General features: G+C 37.3%; 1 protein-coding gene across 1 annotated transcript in view; it reads left to right on the forward strand.

Annotated features, from left to right (window-relative positions):
* Window positions 1-21,527, forward strand: part of CPS1 (carbamoyl-phosphate synthase 1) — a 142,238-nt gene that overhangs the window by 78,446 nt on the left and 42,265 nt on the right. Inside the window, exons 22-25 of the mRNA XM_069578246.1 lie at window positions 12,601-12,742; window positions 14,093-14,158; window positions 14,625-14,688; window positions 16,610-16,791. Coding sequence (XP_069434347.1) covers window positions 12,601-12,742; window positions 14,093-14,158; window positions 14,625-14,688; window positions 16,610-16,791 — 454 coding nt within the window. The remainder of the gene's footprint in view (window positions 1-12,600; window positions 12,743-14,092; window positions 14,159-14,624; window positions 14,689-16,609; window positions 16,792-21,527) is intronic.

Raw genomic sequence — 21,527 nt, forward strand, 5'->3', positions numbered from 1 at the left:
TTTAATTTCATGGCTACAGTCACCATCTGCAGTGATTTTGGAGCCCCCCAAAAATAAAGTCAGCCACTGTTTACTGCTATTAACATGCTCCAATTAAACTGTAAATTATATTATGGTAAATTTCAAAGGCCATAACGTCTTACTTTACTTTTATTAGGAGATTTTTCTTAAGAGCTTTTGCTGATTTGTGTGACTGAAGAATGGAGCTCACCATTCCAAAGTGTTGTGTCAATTCTAGAATAGATAAGAATGGCTTCCAAGTCTTTATTTACTATATATTTTCTTGGGAACTGATATTGCATAGAGTGAAACTCAATGATGTTTGTATGATAATAGTCCCATTAAATAAATGAAAGTATATTCTTGGCAGAAAGTAAAAATCAGAATTTCTCAGTCATGCCACAGAAGGGAAATTGGAGTGGAAGAAAATGTATTATAATTCCTGATTGCCCAAGGGACTCACAAAATTATTAATTGGCAAATGTGTAGTGCAAAATATAAAAGCTCTGAGTTGGAAGACACTAGAAAGCAGCATCTCTAGGTTTTCATTATTTAAGTGACTATATGTTTACTAGGAAGGTCTTCCCAGGTAGTGCTAGTGGTAAAGAACCCACTTGCTAATGCAAGAGATTTTAACAGACATGGGTTGAATCCTTTAATCCTTGGTTGGAAAGATCCCCTGGAAGAGGTCATGGCAACCCACTCCAGTATTCATGCCTGGAGAATCCCACTGACAGAGGAGCCTAGTGGTCTATAGTTCATAGGGTCGCAAAGAGTCAGACACGACTGAAGTGACTTAGAATACACACATGCACACATGTATTTACTAGGAAGGCTCTGAATAAACTGTTTTCTAATAAATGGGGATTTATCTAATTATTTTTTATTGTCAAATAGAGATTTTATACACTGGGAGCATTATAATACTTAACATGGGCATTATAAACTCTATTGGGAATGAGCTACAATTAAGAAAGCTTTGATTTTAAAAATTATCTAAGTCTTCAAAATTGCAAATTTTTAGAAAAGTTTTTATAAGGAATATTCATAAATATGTAGAGTGGTAGTGAAGGCTATGATTTAATTAACCAGCAAACACAACTAAGGCAAAAGTACATAGCTATAATATTTATAATACAAGGATTTATATTTCTCTGGTGACAAAGTACATTTCTGTTATGATACAGTTGTAAAAGAATTACTATTCTATTTTTGTAGAAGGTGAAACTGAGTCACACAGAGGTGTGTGTCCTGCTTTATGTCACACCAGTCAGAGGGAAGCAATAAATCCAGCCCAGGGCTTCTGCCTTCAGTTCTAGTCACTAACCCTTTTCAAAAGCTTCTTTGTAGAGATATGACTTTTAAATCAGACAGCTGGAGATCAGTTCCTCCTTAGCTGTCAAGTTGCGAGCTGCATGTTTTCCTGCCTGAATTGTTGACCTCACTTAAAGCAGAAGCCTTGTAAGAGATGTGCCCTTCTCTAGAACTCTTGTGAGGGAAACATGGGGGCCTGGCAGGGAGAAAGCCTTGGTGAGTCACCTTAAAAGATGTAAACAGAATTTTCAAGGGTATGGAGAGCTAGCATAAGAATTTTCTTTTGAAATTTTGCTGTATTTATAAGACAGACATCTCTGCATGTATGTATGCACACATACATACAAATACGTATATTTTTTCTTTAAATAAAATGTAAATGCCTTATCTCCCGTGTTAATGAAGGTGTGAGTTTAAAGCTCCTGAAGTATACAATGGAAATAAAACTTAGTCAAAATAGTCTTCCTGAGCAATAATTACAGATGCTAGATAATCACTCACTGGCTCCCAGGATTTTTCACCTGTTCATTCATTCCTGAAATGCCTTAAATGGGAGTAGGACCACCGCGTGTATGCTGGGAGCTGAAGTGGGTGATGCCTCCCTCGAGGAGTGAGGCAGTGGCCTTGACTTCTGACCGGAGTAAATGCCTGAGTGAACATTATCTCCAGGAGATCATTTATGCTTTGCAAGGGATATGAAGTATAGTGGGCCTTGCCCCCTCAAGATCTGGATACAGGAATGCTACAGAAAGAGGGAGGAGACTTAGACAACCCAAGGTGCTAAGGCCACGTTTAGGGGACTTGCCAGTCTTGTTCTGCTAAACTCCTGTTGCTTCTCTACCTCCTCTTCCTCTTTCTCCTCTCTTATACCTGCTCCTTCCCCTTTTTCTTGTCTTCTGGCCTTGGCATCTACGAACCACTTACTAACTAATTGGCACTGTGCTAAACAGTTGACACGTTCATCACTTCATCTGATTAATGGGATTTTTATCTTAGTGTAGTTAGCTGGAGCCTAACTCTAGATTCAGCCAGCAATATTGGCTTATCTCAGGCTGAGTAGGCAGTTAGGCATGATTTGCCTATGTAAATATAGTGATGGTAATGTAAAGGCCATCACATGGTTACGTTGATATTACACACACTGCCTCTTACTGCACCTGCTATCTACCTTGGCTGATGGTTGGGTTTAATTGATCATCCTTTGCTCTAGCTAGCTTGAAGTGGGGGCTACTGAGTTAGTTCTTGAATCTACAGTCATAAGTATAAAATAGATGAGAATTTTTGCTATCTGGATATTATATGTTTTCTTCTGAAAAACTCTCAGTGACAAAGATTTTTGACTTCCATGTGGATAGTAATCCTCAAATTAACATAGATCTAGTGTGACATGGTGTGACAAGACTTTAATCTGAGAATTTTTCCACATCCTCCTGAAAATGGCTTCAGATTTTCCCCCTTCCTAGAAAAGGTTTACATTTTCTTATTCAAGAATTGGGGAATATCGGTCAAAAGTTATTTCTACATATGTTACTCTTAGCAAGAAAAAAAAAAAATCTAAGCAGTTTAGTTCAGTCACTCAGTCGTGTCCAACTCTGTGACCCCATGAATCGCAGCACTCCAGGCCTCCCTGTCCATTACCAACTCCCAGAGTTCACTCAGACTCAAGTCCATCGAGTCAGTGATGCCATCCAGCCATCTCATCCTCTGTTGTCCCCTTCTTCTCTTGCCCCCAATCCCTCCCAGCATCAGAGTCTTTTCCAATGAGTCAACTCTTCACATGAGGTGGCCAAAGTACTGGAGTTTCAGCTTTAGCATCATTCCTTCCAAACAAATCCCAGGGCTGATCTCCTTCAGAATGGACTGGTTAGATCTCCTTGCAGTCCAAGGGACTCTCAAGAGTCTTCTCCAACACCACAGTTCAAAAGCATCAATTCTTCAGCGGTCAGCCTTCTTCACAGTCCAACTCTCACATCCATACATGACCATTGGAAAAACCATAGCCTTGACTAGATGGACCTTTGTTGGCAAAGAAATGTCTCTGCTTTTCAATATGCTATCTAGGTTGTTCATAACTTTTCTTCCAAGGAGTAAGCGTCTTTTAATTTCATGGCTGCAGTCACCATCTGCAGTGATTTTGGATCCCCCAAAAATAAAGTCTGACACTGTTTCCACTGTTTCTCCATCTATTTCCCATGAAGTGATGGGGCCAGATGCCATGATCTTCGTTTTCTGAATGTTGAGTTTTAAGCCAACTTTTTCACTCTCCTCTTTCACTTTCATCAATAGGCTTTTTAGTTCCTCTTCAGTTTCTGCCATAAGGGTGGTGTCATCTGCATATCTGAGGTTATTGATATTTCTCCTGGCAATCTTGATTCCAGCTTGTGCTTCTTCCAGCCCAACATTTCTCATGATGTTCTCTGCATATAAGTTAAATAAGCAGGGTGACAATATACAGCCTTGACGTACTCCTTTTCCTATTTGGAACCAGTCTGTTGTTCCATTATCAGTAAATAGGCTTCATGTAATTCTGGGCTTCCCTGGTGGCTCAGACGGTAAAGAAACTGCTTACAATGCAGGAGACCTGGGTTCAAGGAGGAAATGGCAACCCATTTCGGTATTCTTGCCTGAGAAATCCCATGGTCAAAGGTGCTTGGTAGGCTACAGTTCATGGAGTCACAAAGAGTCAGACACGACTGCATGACTAACACACAAGATTCTAAGTAACAATTTCTAGAAGTCAAAGGAAGTTCACATATTGAGAATTATAATACATTTGTTGCTTGGACAATATATGTGATATTTGGATAACTCCTCTATGAGAACATGACTTTTTTTTTAAGATTTTTATTTTTTTTGGTATGGATCATTTTTAAAGTCTTTGTTGAATTTGATACACTATTGCTTCTGTTGTTTATGTTCTGGTTTTTTGATTGCAAGGCATATGAGTGGGATCTTAACTCCCCATTCTGGGATCAAACCCTCATCCCCTGCACTGGAAGTTGAAGTCTTAACCACTGGACCTCCAGGGAAGTCTCATGCTTTAAACAAAGATGATGGATACATTTTAAAATATAGGGCTTCCAAAGAAACTTGTTTGTGAAATAACAAATTTTAAAATATCAAAGAATGCTTAATCAGTGTCAGTTTTCTACTGGAGCCTTATACAATATTTCTTTTTATCTGTTGGATTTCAGTTCTGGATGTATAACAAACCTATGTTCATAGAAAAATTTAGGATTTTGCTTATTGAATATTCTCTTAATGTTTTTAAAAAAGAATACACTGAATTCATTTAAAATTATGAATAAATTTGTTAAGCAGAAATAACAGAAGCACTATCCCATAGTATAAACTTCGCCTTTTAGCTCAGTCTGATCAGGTAAAAGCTATTTTCTTAATAAAAATATGCTCTTTTGAGTGTAGCAGAGCACTTTTTTTTTATATACTATTAAACATGGTGCCTCTGTGGTAAAGAATCTGCTTGCAATGCAGGAGATGCGGGTTTGATCCCTGGGTTGGGAAGATCCCCTGGAGGAGGAAATGGCAACCCACTCCAGTATTCGTGCCTGGCAAATCCCAAGGACAGAGGAGCTTGGCGGGCTACAGTCCACGGAGTTGCAAAAGAGTCAGACACTTTTGAGGGACTGAGCATACACATTCATAGGATACAATTATGATATTATAATCGACAGTATATAAACATACCAGATTAAAAGTTATATAACAATATTTCTGGATTATTGGGATTGCTACAGATTGGTTAAAAATGAACATAGGATTCAGGAGTTTAAAAATATCCTACTTAAAAATACCTATAATATAAATTTCTCATGGTATTTTCTTTCGTGTTGTGATTTGTTGTTTGTAATGCCCTTTAAAGTGAAGTATAATTTTACGTGTGTCGTCAGCACTTGCAATTTTATAGCATTATTGTGATAGTGCTACGTGAACTCAGATCCTAATAAATACTTTTCATACTCACATAGTTTCATATGAACATGGGATCTAATTGTTTGTCCTGGACACGAGAGATAAAAGATTACGGTTTTCTTTAAATCCTCTGAGGACCTCACTGCTGTACAGAAATGAAGCGTGGTGCTCTCAAAAATTAAGAGAAAATGGTGCTACTTACCCAATTTCCTGGGTTTTTATAATTTTCTTCCCTAAATGCTACTGCTGCTTTTGAAAAATGTTTATCTCATTTCTCTCAAGGAAAGAGGTAACAACCTGTCTCCTTGAAAGAAAAGATGAGAAGACAAATAACTTCTCCACTTGATTGCATTATTGAGATTGTGGCATGGGCTTGAACCCGTGAAATGCCAAAACTAATCAATGAAGCCCTGCAGAACTCAGAAGAGAGGCTGGTGAGGGGTCTTGGAACAGAGAACATACATCTTACTCAGTTCTCTTCCCTTTTGAGATTTGCTGTCATTACTGAACATCAGGCCTTCTCCGTAGCTTTTCTTAGCTCCTGCCTTTGGGGGGATTTTTTAAGAGAAGATAATAATACAATTGCAAGCCCATCCCATAATTGTAGGCCAGGTGGAGCACTCATTTTCACATTAGGGCCTTGTGCAATCTGGGGGGAAATTTGTTTAGTATTACTTATGAGTTGGTGGATCAGATAAAAGCCAGTCAAGTGGAAGAGAGGACTGTGTGAAGTGTGTGGGCTCCCCAGGTAATTGCAATGCTGCAGGCGTTCCTCTGGTCGGGTAATAGATTTCCCCAGCTCCTCTGTGCCAGGTGAAATTTCCTCATTAAGGGGAATTTATTCCATTTCCTTTTATCATTTATTATTGAAGACTAAGTGTGAGTGGAGGAAACCTCAGAGATGACAGGCTAGAATTTTAAACAACAAAATCTACACCGGAAGTAGAAGAGAAAGAGGAGAGAGGCTTATTTTGTTTATAAAAGGAGAGAAGGCGGGAGAGAACACTTCTCCCTGTAGAAGCTGAGCCATCCTGTCTTACGGTTAAAAGATGATGGGAGAATGTATAAAAGTATGATCGTCTTATTTTTAAGACTTTTTTCCCCTCTAAAATTTCAGACTGTCATTTTGTGCTGCTCAGGAGAGAAAAACTGAAGGTTATGAAAAGGCCAGCCTCAGAGCTGTTTGGTGTTTCTTTGTTTTATTGTTTAGATTCTATTAAGCGATATTGAAAGTGTAACCTTTAAAGAGTTTGCCCTTGAACTCCGAAAGCAAGGAAAGCTGTTAGGAGAAAGAAAAGCTGTATATGTATTTTAGAGGATACAGTTCTGAAATATGGATTTAATGTGTTTGTATTCATAACAGTAAAGATAAACATAGACTTACTAGTACACACAAATACATATCAAATAATGGAAGAGTAATTTATTTATTGTACAGATTTTAAAACTGTGTGCTTTAGTGCAACATGCTCCATTCTGCTGAGCACATTTCTCACTTACTATAATGCTTTTTCAATTTACAACATAATATCAATAGAACATTTCCTATTGAGGATTCAAAAATAGTTTTGAATTACAAATTCAAATTTTGTCTTTATTTTAGTATTTATTCTGTTTTTAAGTTTGTTCCGAATTAAGATTTCCCTTTGAAAAAGATAGAAATATGATAGCCCTGTCCCTAAAATAATTTTTACCTAGCTTGATTTTAAAAAACAAGTCTCATTCTGATGCAAGTTCCTTATAGCAGACAAAATGGAGGGCAGCCCAACACAGGCTGATGAAGATGAGGAACATATATCTAAGTCTCCACATTGTTAAGTGAGCTTTATGTTCACTTCAGATTATTCATCTTGTATCTGATTCTGAAGAGATTTAACCTTATCTAAATCACTGGCCCAAAGCTAATGAATCGTGTCTTCAAACTGTCTCTTCTTTTATTTTATTATAATGGAACTCAAAATAAAATTTTGTATCAGAACAAGTAGGGAATGAAGTGAATTTTCTACTGTGTGTAATGACATGCCAGCCAATCTTATGTGATGCAGTGGATACAGTGGAGACAGTGAATGAGGGAAATTTGGAGAGCAGCCACCTATGTCATCCTGTGGGTTAGGGACACCTCACAGAATAAGGACTCTGGTCAATATGGGAAGAAGTCTAACTTGTCTGTATCTTCGTAACTGCCATGTTGGGTCAGAATCCTCATCTCTTTTTTCAGTGAGGAGGATTGCAATGTACTTTGCACTATTTCATGAACATGTCTAAAGAGTCGAAATTATTAACCAGTGAGGCCATGATTTCATTCTTGGCCTATAGAAGACATATCACTTTGAACTCCATAGGACTGTATCTATCCCAGATTTTCATTCAAGTTGAAATAGATGAACATGAATATATTCATATGCCATTCCAAATTAGTACACCCTAATTTTTAAGATATGTAAAAATATCATGCTATTGATCTAGTTGTTTGAATACTGAGTGAAAGTTAAAGCAATTTTTGGCTCACCAAGAAAATATTCTGAAAATCAGCTTGTGAGCTTAAAACATGCACTTTGCAGGTCTAGCTTGAAGCATCTGTTTTAGAACTCTCACCAGGTATGATTTGAAGGGGCACCCATGGAGAAATAGTTTTCACCCCTATTCTGAAACTCTGTCATTCATTATTCATTATTTTATGTTACTGTTGCTTTCCTCAGCATCCCCCTTAAATAATGAAAACTCTCTGTGGTGGGGATGCTATGGGAGCAGTAATGATTGAGTTAGTTTTAGCTATTTTTTTGCCACAAAGCTGAACACAAAATTAATTCAGTTTACTTTTGTATGCAGAGGGCCAATTTTATCAATCAACCTTTCTTTTTCTTTTCTTTTTTTAAATTTGTTTGTTGGTATGAGTTCAATTTTATTTGGTGGGTGCAGGAGGAATACTGTATATTCGCTGGAGATGTCTTTATATGCTCTATTGGACTTTTTGGTGGGAAAGAATAAGAGGAATTATGCATATTTCAGTAATAGAAATGCATAGCTGAATGCAGACAAAAAAATGCAAATTTCTGCATCCTTAATAGAAATTTGAGGAATCTGAATGGTTTCTTTTTTTGTTTGTTTAATACTATTATTTATAATTTTTATTTAAATTATTATCACAATCTTTGAAGAACTGACTGATCCTCTGTACTATAAGAAAAATAAATCATTTGAAGCAAAAAAATAAAAAGACTCACCAGTAGGGCTAAAGATAACTATGTTACTTCTGGTTATTTTTTGACTTGAAGAACTTGCATTTCTGCTAGTCCATAGTAATAATTATAGGTGTGATGGTTCTTTTCAAGGCATGTTTCTTAGTGTGTCTGTATCATTGTTGTTCAAGGTTAGAATGTAGTCATTTTAGTTAAAGTGATTGTTAATATGGTAACATAATATAGGTTTTGCCTCAGGTAGTTTTTTGCAATAATGAAGAAATGTCTAATTAAAGATTTATTTATTTATTGCTTGTTTTTCCTTTTACTGCTATCCCGCAATGATGGGAAAGTGTTCTGGCAGGTATCTAGAAAAATCTATGGGTAAGAATTTACTCAGTGTTATATGTACAGTGTTTCTCCACCCAACTCAAGCTTCATACCAGTGTTTATAATAAGATTGCAGATCACAGAGAAAATGTGTAGTCTTTCCTCACACAGGTAAACATGATTTGAAACTGTTCAGTGAAGTCATGATTTAAAAAGAACATCATCCAAAGTTTTAATTTAGGAAAATAGTTTATTTGTCAAGCATTTCCATTTTGAGCCTGAATGCACATTTGCACATAAACAAATGAGCAATTGGTGTAGGAACATAGTCTTGGCAAGGAGAGTGGAAATATACATTTCTAAAACAAGTAGAAACAACAACAAAAAATCTTTTCTCTGCTTTTGTCTGGAACTTTTTTTTTTTTTTTGTAAGACTAAAAGCAAATGCCATCACTTTGAGTGTTTCAAGGGCCCTCAGAAGCTCATCAGTCACCTTCACCTATTGGGTAAAACTTTTCCAGACTTCCCCAGTGGAAAACTGAAAGTCAAAGTCACCCAGTCATGTCTGACTCTTTGTGACCTCTTGGATTATATAGTCTATGGAATTCTCCAGGCCAGAATACTGGAGTTGGGTAGACTTTCCCTTCTTCAGGGGATCTTCCCAACCCAGGGATTGAACCCAGGTCCCTCACACTGCAGGCAGATTCTTTACCAGCTGAGCCACAAGGGAACCCAAGAATACTGGAGTGGGTAGCCTATCCCTTCTCCAGTGGATCTTCCTGGTCCAGGAGTCAAACCAGGGTCTCCTGCATTGCAGGTGGATTCTTTACCAACTGGAGCTCCTCGGGAAGCCCTTCCCAGTGGAAGTTGGGGGCATTTCCCCTGAACCACATCATCCTTTTGTGTGCATTTATCTCATAGCACCTCTCACTGTGCTATCAGAGAAATAGCGATTCAGTTGCCTTGTAATATGCTCTCAGCTCCATAAATGCAGAGATTTGTTATTTTAATCTCTCCATCATTAAAACATATAGGACAGAGCTCTGATACACAGAGTGCTTGTTCACCAAGTGTTAAAACACTAATGAAGGAATGACAGTTAGTGTTGCTTAACCTTCACCATCCACAATTCCCTACTAACTCGGATTTCCAACAACAAATCCTCTGTAAGTTCCTATATGCCCTGCCATGCCCATTGCTTCCTCACATTATTGCAGACCCAGTGCCCTTGCCTTGTCAACCCTTTTTTTCTGTATAAACTTGAATTTATTTGAGGCTTTGTATTCATCCCTCCACTGCCATAGTATTTTTCAAGTACAACCACTCACATGGTTATCTCTGTTCTCTGACCTCACCATTACATAGCTTATTTCTCCATAAAATGTTCAGAATCACTCTCTATTGCTACATCGTCTCAAATACTATTTTGTATCTTCTTGAGCATCATTGTCTGGTAGAATTTTCTGTGATGATAAAATATCCTGTAATCTACAAGTGGATTACAGGATAAAATATCCTGTAATCTACTCTGTCCAACATAGTAGCCACTTGCCTATATGGCTACTGAGCACTTGAAATGTGAGTAGTGAAAGTGTGGCTCTGAATAATTTAAAAAAAATTTCAGCCAATTAACATCTGAATTTAAGTAGTTGTGTGTGGCTAGTGGCTGCTGTCTGGGATGACATAGTTCTAGTTAGCACAGTGCTTGGCACATAGTAAATGACTAATAATACTTAATAGGCAGATTGTGTTTAGAAATTTGACAGGAAAATGTGTTGTTCTGGGGAGAATGCTTATCAAATACTTGAGAAGTTTAAGAAATCAAAATGAAATAGGAAAAAAGAAATTAAATTCACTAGGAGAAATAATAGATTTGAGAGATAGAAGAGAAAATAGGTCCCATTGAGAAAGCAAATTGACTAGAAACTGCTGAAGCTTCAGAAATCCAAACTAATGCTGATACACAAAAGCTAGAGAAATAGTTATTTAATGTACCAGCTTGATTCTTTCTTCTGTGAACTTAGAATATGAATTAATTAAATTAAGAAAACTGAAGGATAGAATGAACAAAATGCTGTAGATTTAATTCAACCATACTCTATTAGAATTTTGATGAAAATGTTTTATTTATTATTACATCTTCTGGCGAAAACTTTTATATTTTAAAATCATTGTATTGACTATCAAACTGTTTTAATTGAATTTTATTGTATCGACTACTGCTTGAAACAGCTTGGCCGCAGCTATTTGGTTAGAGATACTTTTTGTAGTATTTAATTCTTTTGTACCTTAATCCTTTGAAAATTATTTTGTGTACATTTTGAATTCTAGTTACAAGTGTATTTTAATTGCTTCTCTTTCCTGTAAAGTAAAAAAGCTCTAGAATTACAGTTTCCTTCATTCATGTAATAAATATGTATTGAATGCTGTCTGTGAGCCAGACAGTGAGCTAGGCTTTGGAAATAATCTGGTAAATGAGACAAATATCTTCTTTGCCCTCCTGGAACTTGAATCTAGCAGGAAAAATGTCTGGATACTGAAGAAAAACTAAGAAACATTAAAAATATCAGGAGATAATGTCGTGCTAAAGGATATGGTTCCAACTATGCCCCTGGCTCCAACAAGAGTCAGTTAAAGGTCCAGAAAGATCCATGTGGGTTAGGGCAGACTAAGAAGGCTTTGAGGATGAGCTTTGGCTTTAACTGACCTGGGGGGCATGGCTGGGATTTGGAGAGAGGACAGGTAGGTGATGGGAATGTTAAAGGCGTTACAGGTGAGAGACGTAACGTGAATGGTGTCTACACTGTGGAAATCATCATGGGAAAGTGAGGAGACAAATCTGGTTTGAGTGGAAAAAAATATCAAAATCACAGAACTATCTTCTCAACACAGAGAGATATGTGACACTAGTAAATAGAGATAGTTTATGAAGAGGACACCCAGCCCAATGCCATGTTGGGATGCCTAGGTAGAGAAATTCTCAAAGCCCATAAAGACCTGGAGCACAGGTCAGACACTGGAGGAGGGGCTGTGAATTTGGGAATTATCAACTAGTTATGTAGGACAACTGGTCATTATGAGCCAATGGCAGTGGCTAAATTTAGGAAGGGAGAGAAAGTAGCCAGATGTAAGCAGGCAATGGAGGAAAGAGCCATAGAGAATAAACAGTAAATTGTTGTTGTAATAAAGTAGGGTGGGAAGCAACTTATTGCCAGAGACATATATTTTTAAAGAATGAAACATCAAAAGGGTCACATACTGACAGACTGCGAGGATGAAAATTAAGAAAGTGCTCCTGGGTTTAGAGTAAGTGAGTGAGTGAAGTTGCTCAGTCATGTCTGACTCTTCGTGACCCCATGGACTATAGCCTACCAGGCTCCTTCATCCATGGGATTCTCCAGGCAAGAATACTGGAGTGGGCTGCCATTTCCTTCTCCAGAGGATCTTCCCAACCCAGGGATCGAACCTGAGTCTCCCGCATTGCAGGCAGACACTTTAACCTCTGAGCCACCAGGGAAGCCTCCTGGGTTTAGAAGGTCCTGACTATTTTTGAAAGAACAATTTCATTAGGACAGTAGATTCAGAAGCCACTTTTCAGGAAATAGGAAGAGAAGAGGATATATAGGATGTGGGAGTGGGAAACCACATGTTTGAGAAAGCTGGCACTGCTAATAGTAGACTTCATAGAGCCTAGACCACTTAGTGGGGTATGTGTGTATTTTTAAAAGTTAGCAGACCTACTTGGAAAGTTGGAAAATAAGGAGACTGGTGATTTCAAAATTGACTAGTTCACTACTTCTTACTGTGTCTGGTCTAAACTTGAATTCTCTTTTTCATTAAATCCTAGTGAGTCCATTACAGAAGAAACCCTGAAAAAGGCAAAGGAGATTGGGTTCTCAGACAAGCAGATTTCAAAATGCCTCGGGCTGACTGAGGCCCAGACAAGAGAGCTGAGGTTAAAGAAAAACATTCATCCTTGGGTTAAACAGGTAAAGGAATAAAAGAATTTTTCTTTCTTCCTAGGATTCCATGGGTAAAATATGGGCACCAATCACGGGAGCCATTTTTAATGGAAAGAGGTGGAATTTGAAAGTGAATTTACTTATTCATCTGATGTGCATGATGTCACTTATTTTATTCAGCACAGGATTGATTTATGATTTAAAGGGGAAAGGATGTAGGGGCATTGGGATGTAGAAGGAAGAGTGAGAACATGATTTTCTTGGCCTGAATGAAAAAAAAATTAAAATGACCTCTCCTCTACTTTTTGACCCATGTGCAAATATATCAGTAGTAAGAGAAATCCTTAGTGTAATAGAAAGGCTTGAAATGCCCTAGTGTAGTGGCTGACTCTCTTGAATAGTTCTCTCTTTTGGCACTGACTTTTTACAGGGTAATACTTTATTTTAAGTGCCCTATCATTATGATCCATTTAGTATTCATTGTGATAGGGCTGGGCATAATGAGCTCATCTAGTATTCATGACAATCACACTAGAACTTTCATAGGTGTACCGTTGTGATTCTTTTTGGCCTTTAGGAGAAGAGATGCTTTGGCTTAAAGTACCACCAGCTGGTTTTTGTCCTTTAAAATCATTGGCTTTTCCCCGTGTGCTCAGGGGGCACACACATAACCTTAGGTCTGGGACTTGATGCCAAATATTTCCTACTCAGCGATTATTATCTTTCTTCCTTCTCACTTGCCTTACATTGGTTTGCCCTGTTGGCCCCAAAAATCTTGCTCACTAAGCTGAGCTTCCTGGCCCTTGAGAGCTGAATTGATTTACTTTCCCCAAATATGTTCAATGAGATCTAGTCCCCTTCCCTACTTGTCTATGCTTTGTGGTATTTAATCATCCCATTGAGCAGTGCCATAGGTAACTTCAGTCCTATGCATTAATCTGCAAACCAAAGACATCCATATATATATATAGATCATTTTGTTCTGATTTTAGGTTTTATTTGTAATTGCTTAAGACAGATGGTTGGGTAAGTTTTCCTGGTAACCAGTTGACTATAATGAGCTCTTTTTTGTGTTCCTGAGAGCTAATACATAGTAATCTGATACTCTGTAATGTGTATTGTTATTCATTGCCCAAGAGATAGCTAAATCATATTGTTTTTTTTCTCTGCTCTCACTTCTGTAATTAGAAAGCAACTGGATGATACATACATTTTTCTTGTCTTTATATTTGATAGAAATGGGCATTAAAAGAATATGAATGCAGAACCAAAAAAAAAATCCACAATCTTCTTGAAAAAAAAAATTGTATTAAAGGGGAATAAAAATCCACATGTATGTATGTATTTATTTCATGTATGTATTTATTTCTCTTTCAGATTGATACACTGGCTGCAGAATACCCATCAGTAACAAACTACCTCTATGTTACCTACAATGGTCAGGTAGGAACTGCCAAAGTTCTGTAATGCAGAAAGCTCTACATTTAGTAGATGGTCTATTTACTAGTATATTTAGTAAATAAAAATGACATCATTTGAATTGAATGTAATGATGTACTTTTATACTCAGTCTTTTAAGAATTGCCTTAAGATGATTAAATAAAACAAAGGGAGAGATAAAGATAATGGTTACATGATTGACACAACATTATAAATTAATTAAAAAAGACTGGTGACATACATAAACATAAAATTATACTGTTTTCTCACGGCTAATTGAAACTGAATAAGTTTTTACAAATAAGTAGGGTTTATATAACATTTTATACTTATGGATTCCCAAAGACTAATAGAAGATGCATATCAACAAAAGAAAGAATGAGAAAGACACACTCAAAGGCATGATACAGTTTAACTAGAGGGAAGAATAACATAATAATTGCCACATCTTCCTTTTCCTCCCCCTTAGGAGCATGATATCAATTTTGATGATCATGGAATGATGGTGCTGGGCTGTGGTCCATATCACATTGGTAAAGTGATAATTTATATTTACATAGAACTTTTCAGTTTATATAGTACTTTTCACATATGTTAATTCCATTATTCTAAGAACTATGTAAAGTAAAAGCTATCAAAATAAAAATTTTACAAATTAGGAAACAGAGGTTCAGAGCTATGTATCCCAATGTATACAGCTATTAAATGAAAGAAGTGAAGTGAAGTGAAGTCGCTCAGTCATGTCTGACTCTTTGCGACCCCATGGGCTGTAGACTACCAGGCTCCTCTGTCCATGGGATTTTCCAGGCAATAGTCCTGGAGTGGATTGCCATTTCCTTCTCCAGGGGATCTTCCCACCCCAGGGATCGAACCCGGGTCTCCCACATTGTAGACAGACGCTTTACCATCTGAGCCACCAGCAAATGAAAGAAGTAGGACTCAAATGTAGGTCTCAACCACAAATTCCATCTCCTTCCCTTTTATCTTGTTATCCGTTTTTCATTTTCATTCTCATGAGCTAAACTTAGCCTCTTACTGGGGTTGGCGAGTGAATTACACTTTAACTTTTTCTCTTCCTGTATAATTTTTCACAAAGATCTGTATTTGCTCAATAATTTTTACATAAAAGAGTAATCATTTTTGTAGACTCAATGTCTGACCTAACATATGATGTGGGTTGACATCAGATGCAAAGAGCTCATCTCATTGGGACCCAGGAAGAGTATCACATAGTTTAATTAAAACATTCTCACCAGAATTTGTTGTATTTCTCCCAGTCACTTAAAATTAGATATTTAATAATGAATCAAGATCTATTACAGTTGCAAAGTATATATTTAAATAGATATTTCTTAGCAAATATATCTAACATCTAGCCTCTGCAAGGTGTTTTAATATGGAAATGATGAAACATATGATTTAAATGTATTTTAAACATAGAGTTTATTACAGTTTTTACAATTAAGTGTTTCAGGATATGGTAGTTTGCCAATTTTTGGCCAAACCTTAAAGTAGGCCGAAAGCGTTTATACCTTTGCCACTTTATCTTATGCTTAAATAGCCTGGACACCTTCACCAGGACCTACCTTTCTCTAAACCTTTCTTCTTTCCTTTTCAAATTTCACTTAATTTATGCAACCATTCTACATTGCTTTAGAAAGATTAGCTGAGCTAATAATCAAGTGTGTACTTAATTGATAGTGAGGTTTAACATGCTACTATATTTGGACAACTTATTATGCTGACAAGCATTTTTAGGAGACAAAGTCCTAATGCAAAGGATTAGTACAAATCCCTGAACTTCAGTTCTATGGCATCTCAGTAGAGGTGATATTCTGAGGCATTTAGGCCATTATTATACATCAAATCACTTCCTAGAAGGTCACTCACTCTGCATGGGGTGGCCTTGCCAAGCTTAAAAGGATATGCTTGGAAAGGCCAGGACTTTCCAATCAATCAAGACATGTCAGAGCTGCAAGGCACCTCAGGGATCATTGGGTTTGGCTCTCAGACAGCAGGGTAAGTGGAAGGACTTAAACAAGAACTCAAGTGTTCTGATCACAAACTTTATTGTGTGTGCTGAGGTCAATATGTTCACTTTGAGTTTCTTTTCAGTAAATGAGGTTTATAAAAATTATTATTATAGTTCTCCTCCATTAACTTTGAGGTTCTGAATGTTCCAAATACTGAGATTACCTCTCGCAGAACTTAATATACAAAGCAAGCTAGCCTGTTGTTGTGGTTTAATGAGTCCCCGTTTTTCCTAATAATAGTATAGTAGGAACTAGTATGCATAATATCAATAGATCTGACATTTATATTTTGGAAAAACATTGAATTGAAAGGGCATTAGCTTCCTTAGCCTTGAGTGACTGGCAATATATTTCTGCTTCTCTTTGTGTTATAACTTCAGGATTCTCTTCCCCTCTCTCCCCAATTTCATTGTCTCTGTAGGTAGCAGTGTAGAATTTGATTGGTGTGCTGTCTCCAGTATCCGCACATTGCGTCAGCTTGGCAAGAAGACAGTGGTGGTGAATTGTAACCCTGAGACCGTGAGCACAGACTTTGATGAGTGTGACAAACTGTACTTTGAAGAGTTGTCTTTGGAGAGAATCCTGGACATCTACCATCAGGAGGTAAAAAAAGAAAAAAAAAAAGGGTAAAAAAAGAATAAAAATATATACAATGCATACTTTATATATGTGTATCCATGTATGTAGATTTATGTTGCAATTTACCTTCAGAGAAAGAGCTTCTGGTGTCTTCCATTATCTAATTTTGAGATGAAACTCTGAAAAATAATCACTCTAGCCTTAGATTCTTGAGGCCGTGGCACAGAGTAATTCTTTTTCATATAAAATACACCTTTTCTTTCTCAGCATTCCATCTATACTGAAAATTCTTCTTGGTAACATGTGCTAGACACATATTAATTAGCATAAGACAGCCCCAATAGATATTTTGTAAAGCCATTTAATTAATCATGTAGACCCATGATAAGAAGTCTCTCTTTAGTTCACATTCTATTGTTTAATGATGACCACTTCTCAGAGGAGACAAGTTAGTCACTCACAAAAGACTGGTTAATTCTTTGTGCTACAGATGAAGCTATTAGTATTCAGTGTAAAAATCAATGAGTTCATTCTAAATGATTTTGGTAGCATTATAGCCTTCTCTTAAGTAGCTCTTCTACTTCTATTCCAATATTATAGAGTGTATCTTCACTGTGGATTTATATGATCCTAGGTTAACAAGTTATTTTACAATTAAAAAAATGCCTACTTGAAAATTTTAGTCTTGCCTTTTGAAGTTGATTATAATTAATTTCCTGCTGTAGAGAATCATCCCTATGTACAAAATATGGTCACTTAAGGAAAAAACAATTAACCTGGAGCCACAAGACTTAAATTTTTGACTTGAAACTTTGTTTATTTGTGCCAGTTATTTAAATTCTCTGTGCTTCATCTTTGTTGTTGTTGTTAATGAATCATATGAGTGTTAAAACATGGTACATGTAGGTACTGTGATGGTAACATAGATTTGTGGTTGAGATTGCATTGTTGAATATAAAGTATAGTGCTAGAACAATGTGATGATTTTATTATTGTGAAAAGAAATAGACAAATTGAGGATTAATGTATAATCATAGTTTTTTATTTAGGCCTGGCCTACTAATCTTTTAATATAATGAAACGAAACCATTAGGTACAGCTTCCCAGGTGGCTAAGTGGTGAAGAATTTGGCTGCCAATGCAGGAGATGAGGGTTTGAGCTCTGGGTCAGGAAGATCTCCTAGAGGAGGAAATAGCAACCTACTCCAGTATTCATGTCTAAAAAGTCCCATGGACAGAGGAACCTGGCAGGCTACAGTCCACGGGGTCACAAAGAGTTGGACACAACTGAGCACAGCACACAAACCATTAGGTAAAATATACACAATTTTCAGTTCTTTCACTGACCAGACTTTTCTCATAATTTCTTTATTCATTTTAGATAAACTGGTGGGGATCAAAGCAAGTACATATTCTACAAATATTTCTTGAGTATCTTTTAAAAATCAGGTTCAGCAAGATCAGTTCAGTTCAGTTCAGTCGCTTAGTCATGTCCAGCTCTTTGCGACCCCCATGGAGTGCAGCACGCCAGGCCTCCCTATCCATCATCAACTGCCAGAGTTTACTCAAACTTAGGTCCATTGAGTCAGTGATGCCATCCAACCATCTCATCCTCTGTCGTCGCCTTCTGCTCCCACCCTCAATCTTTCCCAGTATCAGGGTCTTTTCCAATGAGTTAGCTCCTTCGCATCAGGTAGCCAAAATATTGGAGTTTCAGTTTTAGCATCTGTCCTTCCAATGAACATTCAGGACTAATTTCCTTTAGGATGGACTGGTTGGATCTCCTTGCAGTCCAAGGGACTTTCAAGAGTCTTCTCCAACACCACAGTTCAAAAGCACCAATTCTTCAGTGCTCAACTTTCTTTATAGTCCATCTCTCACATCCATTCATGACTACTGGAAAAGCCATAGCTTTGACTAGACAGATCTTTGTTGGAAAAGTAATGTCTCTGCTTTTTAATATGCTGTCTAAGTTAGTCATCTTTTCTTCCAAGGAGCAAACATCTTTTAATTTTGTGGCTGCAGTCACCATCTGCAGTGATTTTGGAGCCCAAAAGAATAAAGTCTATCACTGTTTCCCCATCTATTTGCCATGAAATGATGGGACCAGATGCCATGATCTTAGTTTTCTGAATGTTGAGTTTTAAGCCAACTTTTTCACTCTCCTTTTTCACTTTCAGCAGGAGGCTCTTTAGTTCTTCTTCGCTTTCTGCCATAAGGGAAAATAGAGAGGATAGAGAGGGAGGATAGAGAGCTGTAAAACCAGGCCCTTACCTTTGAGACATTGAAATAAAACTGGGATTAATGACATAATATCTGAAAAGTTACATAATTATTAAAAAATATTAAGAAGCATTACAAGCGGTAGTGGCAGGCATTTAACATGTAGTTAATGATTTCTGTATGAAGTGGTTTAAGGAAAGATGAAAAACTTCTATAGTTGCCTTCATACATATGAATGCTAATGAAGTCCTTTTATAACTGAATTCAGTATGATAGAAATAAATAAACTGGCCCTTATTTGAAGCTAAATTTTTTTTTTTTTTAGTGCCACTACATATACTGAGGTAATTTTAAATGTTGTGTTGAAGAGCATAAGAACAGTATACCATTGATACATTCTTTATGCTACCCTACAAGAAATGTGATTTTAATATATCACATGCACACATCAGGCACATATGTATGTATATTTGTGTATACGTTTCCTCGTATAAGCTTGTTATGTATCTCCTCACAGCAGGCTTTACAGGCATTGTCTCTCATAATGGGTGTGCATCAACCTTCAGGAGGCTGCCCTTGTTCGACCTTGGATGCCCCTAGTGATCAGGAAGGCACTGAAGCATTCAGTAGTAAATTTGAAGAAAATTGGAAGCATGTCTAATCTTATTTAAAAGCACGCATTTGAGTCACTTAGAAGGGCAATAGGCTTTCCCAAGGATACATAGCTACATGGGATGATAGAAAACATGATAGGTCCCTTGGTCCAGGTCACTTGGTCGAGTTCAGGACCAAGCTTGTTTCCATGGCATCAAAGGAGCACCTCGAAAGAAAACCTTGAGGGGAAGTCAGAAAAGTGATGTGCCCTGTGAGAAAAGCAGGCTGCTTTGGAGGGACGTCTGGATCAGAAGTTGAGTGAGAGAGGATGCTAGAAATGCTGAAATCTCCTTCCACTTCTTCTTCTTCTTTTTTTTTTTTTAAATAGAAAAATTTGTAGTGATATATCCCTTTAGCTGCAGGCATTTTTTTTTTTTTTATACTTGTAAAGGGCAAACCCTTTAAACTGAAGTCATTAATTCCTTATGATTGTATTCATGGATTCTGCTCCCTGAGAAGAACTTTACATTTTTATTTTTTATGTTTTGGTGTGTGAGTGTGGAGAGGAGCCAAGACATTGAGAAGTGGGTGTCTGCCATCTATAAATCTTCCCAGGTGGTGCTAGTGGTAAAGAACCTGCCTGCAAATGCAGAAGACTAAGAGACACGAGTTCAATCCCTGGGTCAGAAGATCCCCTGGAGAAGGGCAGGACAACCCAGTCAAGTATTCTTGCCTAGAGAACCCCCATGGATAAAGGATCCTGGGGGACTACAAAGACTAGGACCCTACTGAAGCGACTTAGCACACCATGTACATGGCTTTGATGGATGATATTTTTTGCCTGGTTCAGTTTTGTTTAGGACACTCCTTAAAAAGGCAAAAGATATTCTCAAATTATATTGAGGCATATGAGTTGAAAATGATTACTTTGTTTATAGAAGTGCTAACACTGGTCTTCTCTTTTAGTAGTGTGCTCAGTCACACAGTCTTGTCCAACTCTTTGAAATCCCATGGACTGTAGCCTGCCAGGCTCCTCCATCCATGAAATTTTTTAGGCAAGAATACTGGAGTGGGTTGCAATTTCCTACTCCAAGGGATCTTCCCAACTCAGGGATCAAGCCCATGTCTCTTGCATCTCCTGCATTGGCAGATGGATTGTTTACCACCGCACCATCTAGGAAGCCCCTCTTTTATTAGATCTATTGTTAGATCTGTTTCCTTGGGATGCTGCTGCTGCTGCTGCTAAGTCACTTCCATCGTGATGGGTTATGCAATAATCTTTATAGACTATGACGATGAGGGAGACTCTCACAGATCCTTTCTAACTTCACATTTCCCTTTCTTTCTTTGGAGACTCATGGTTTGAAAAGTTATAAGCAAAGCACATTAATTTAATTCTTTTAGTATTTGCTCATTAAAAAACAGGTCGAGTTTAAAAATTCAGGCAACATGTTTGACACTTTATGATGTCCTGTCTGATTTGAGTCCTGATTATGTATTTTTTTTCTTTTACGATGTGTAATTTACTGGATCATACCCTATAAGGATGTACTCTGATTAATGATTTAATTCTTCTATTTTTAACACCTAATGCCGTATGTATTGGAGAAGGACATGGCAACCCACTCCTGTGTTCTTGCGTGGAGAATCCTGTGGACAGTGGAGCCTGGCGGGTTACAGTCAGCAAGTGGGTCACGGGGTTGGAAAGAGTCAGACACAACTGAGCAACTAAGCACATCATATTATAATAGACAGTGGTACCTTTGTACTACAGCTTGAGTTAAGTGAATCAAAGAGTGACAGACATGAATCACTGATAGGCAAAACACCTTAGGGAATGGATCACTCTAGACTAGAATGGGGTTCATTCCTAGCATTTGGTTTCATTGCAATTAAATATTATCTTAAGATCCTGTCTGAAATGATACAAATGTTTTACTAAAA

The sequence above is a fragment of the Ovis canadensis genome, chromosome 2 (assembly GCF_042477335.2).
Source record: "Ovis canadensis isolate MfBH-ARS-UI-01 breed Bighorn chromosome 2, ARS-UI_OviCan_v2, whole genome shotgun sequence".
Taxonomy (NCBI): domain Eukaryota; kingdom Metazoa; phylum Chordata; class Mammalia; order Artiodactyla; family Bovidae; genus Ovis; species Ovis canadensis.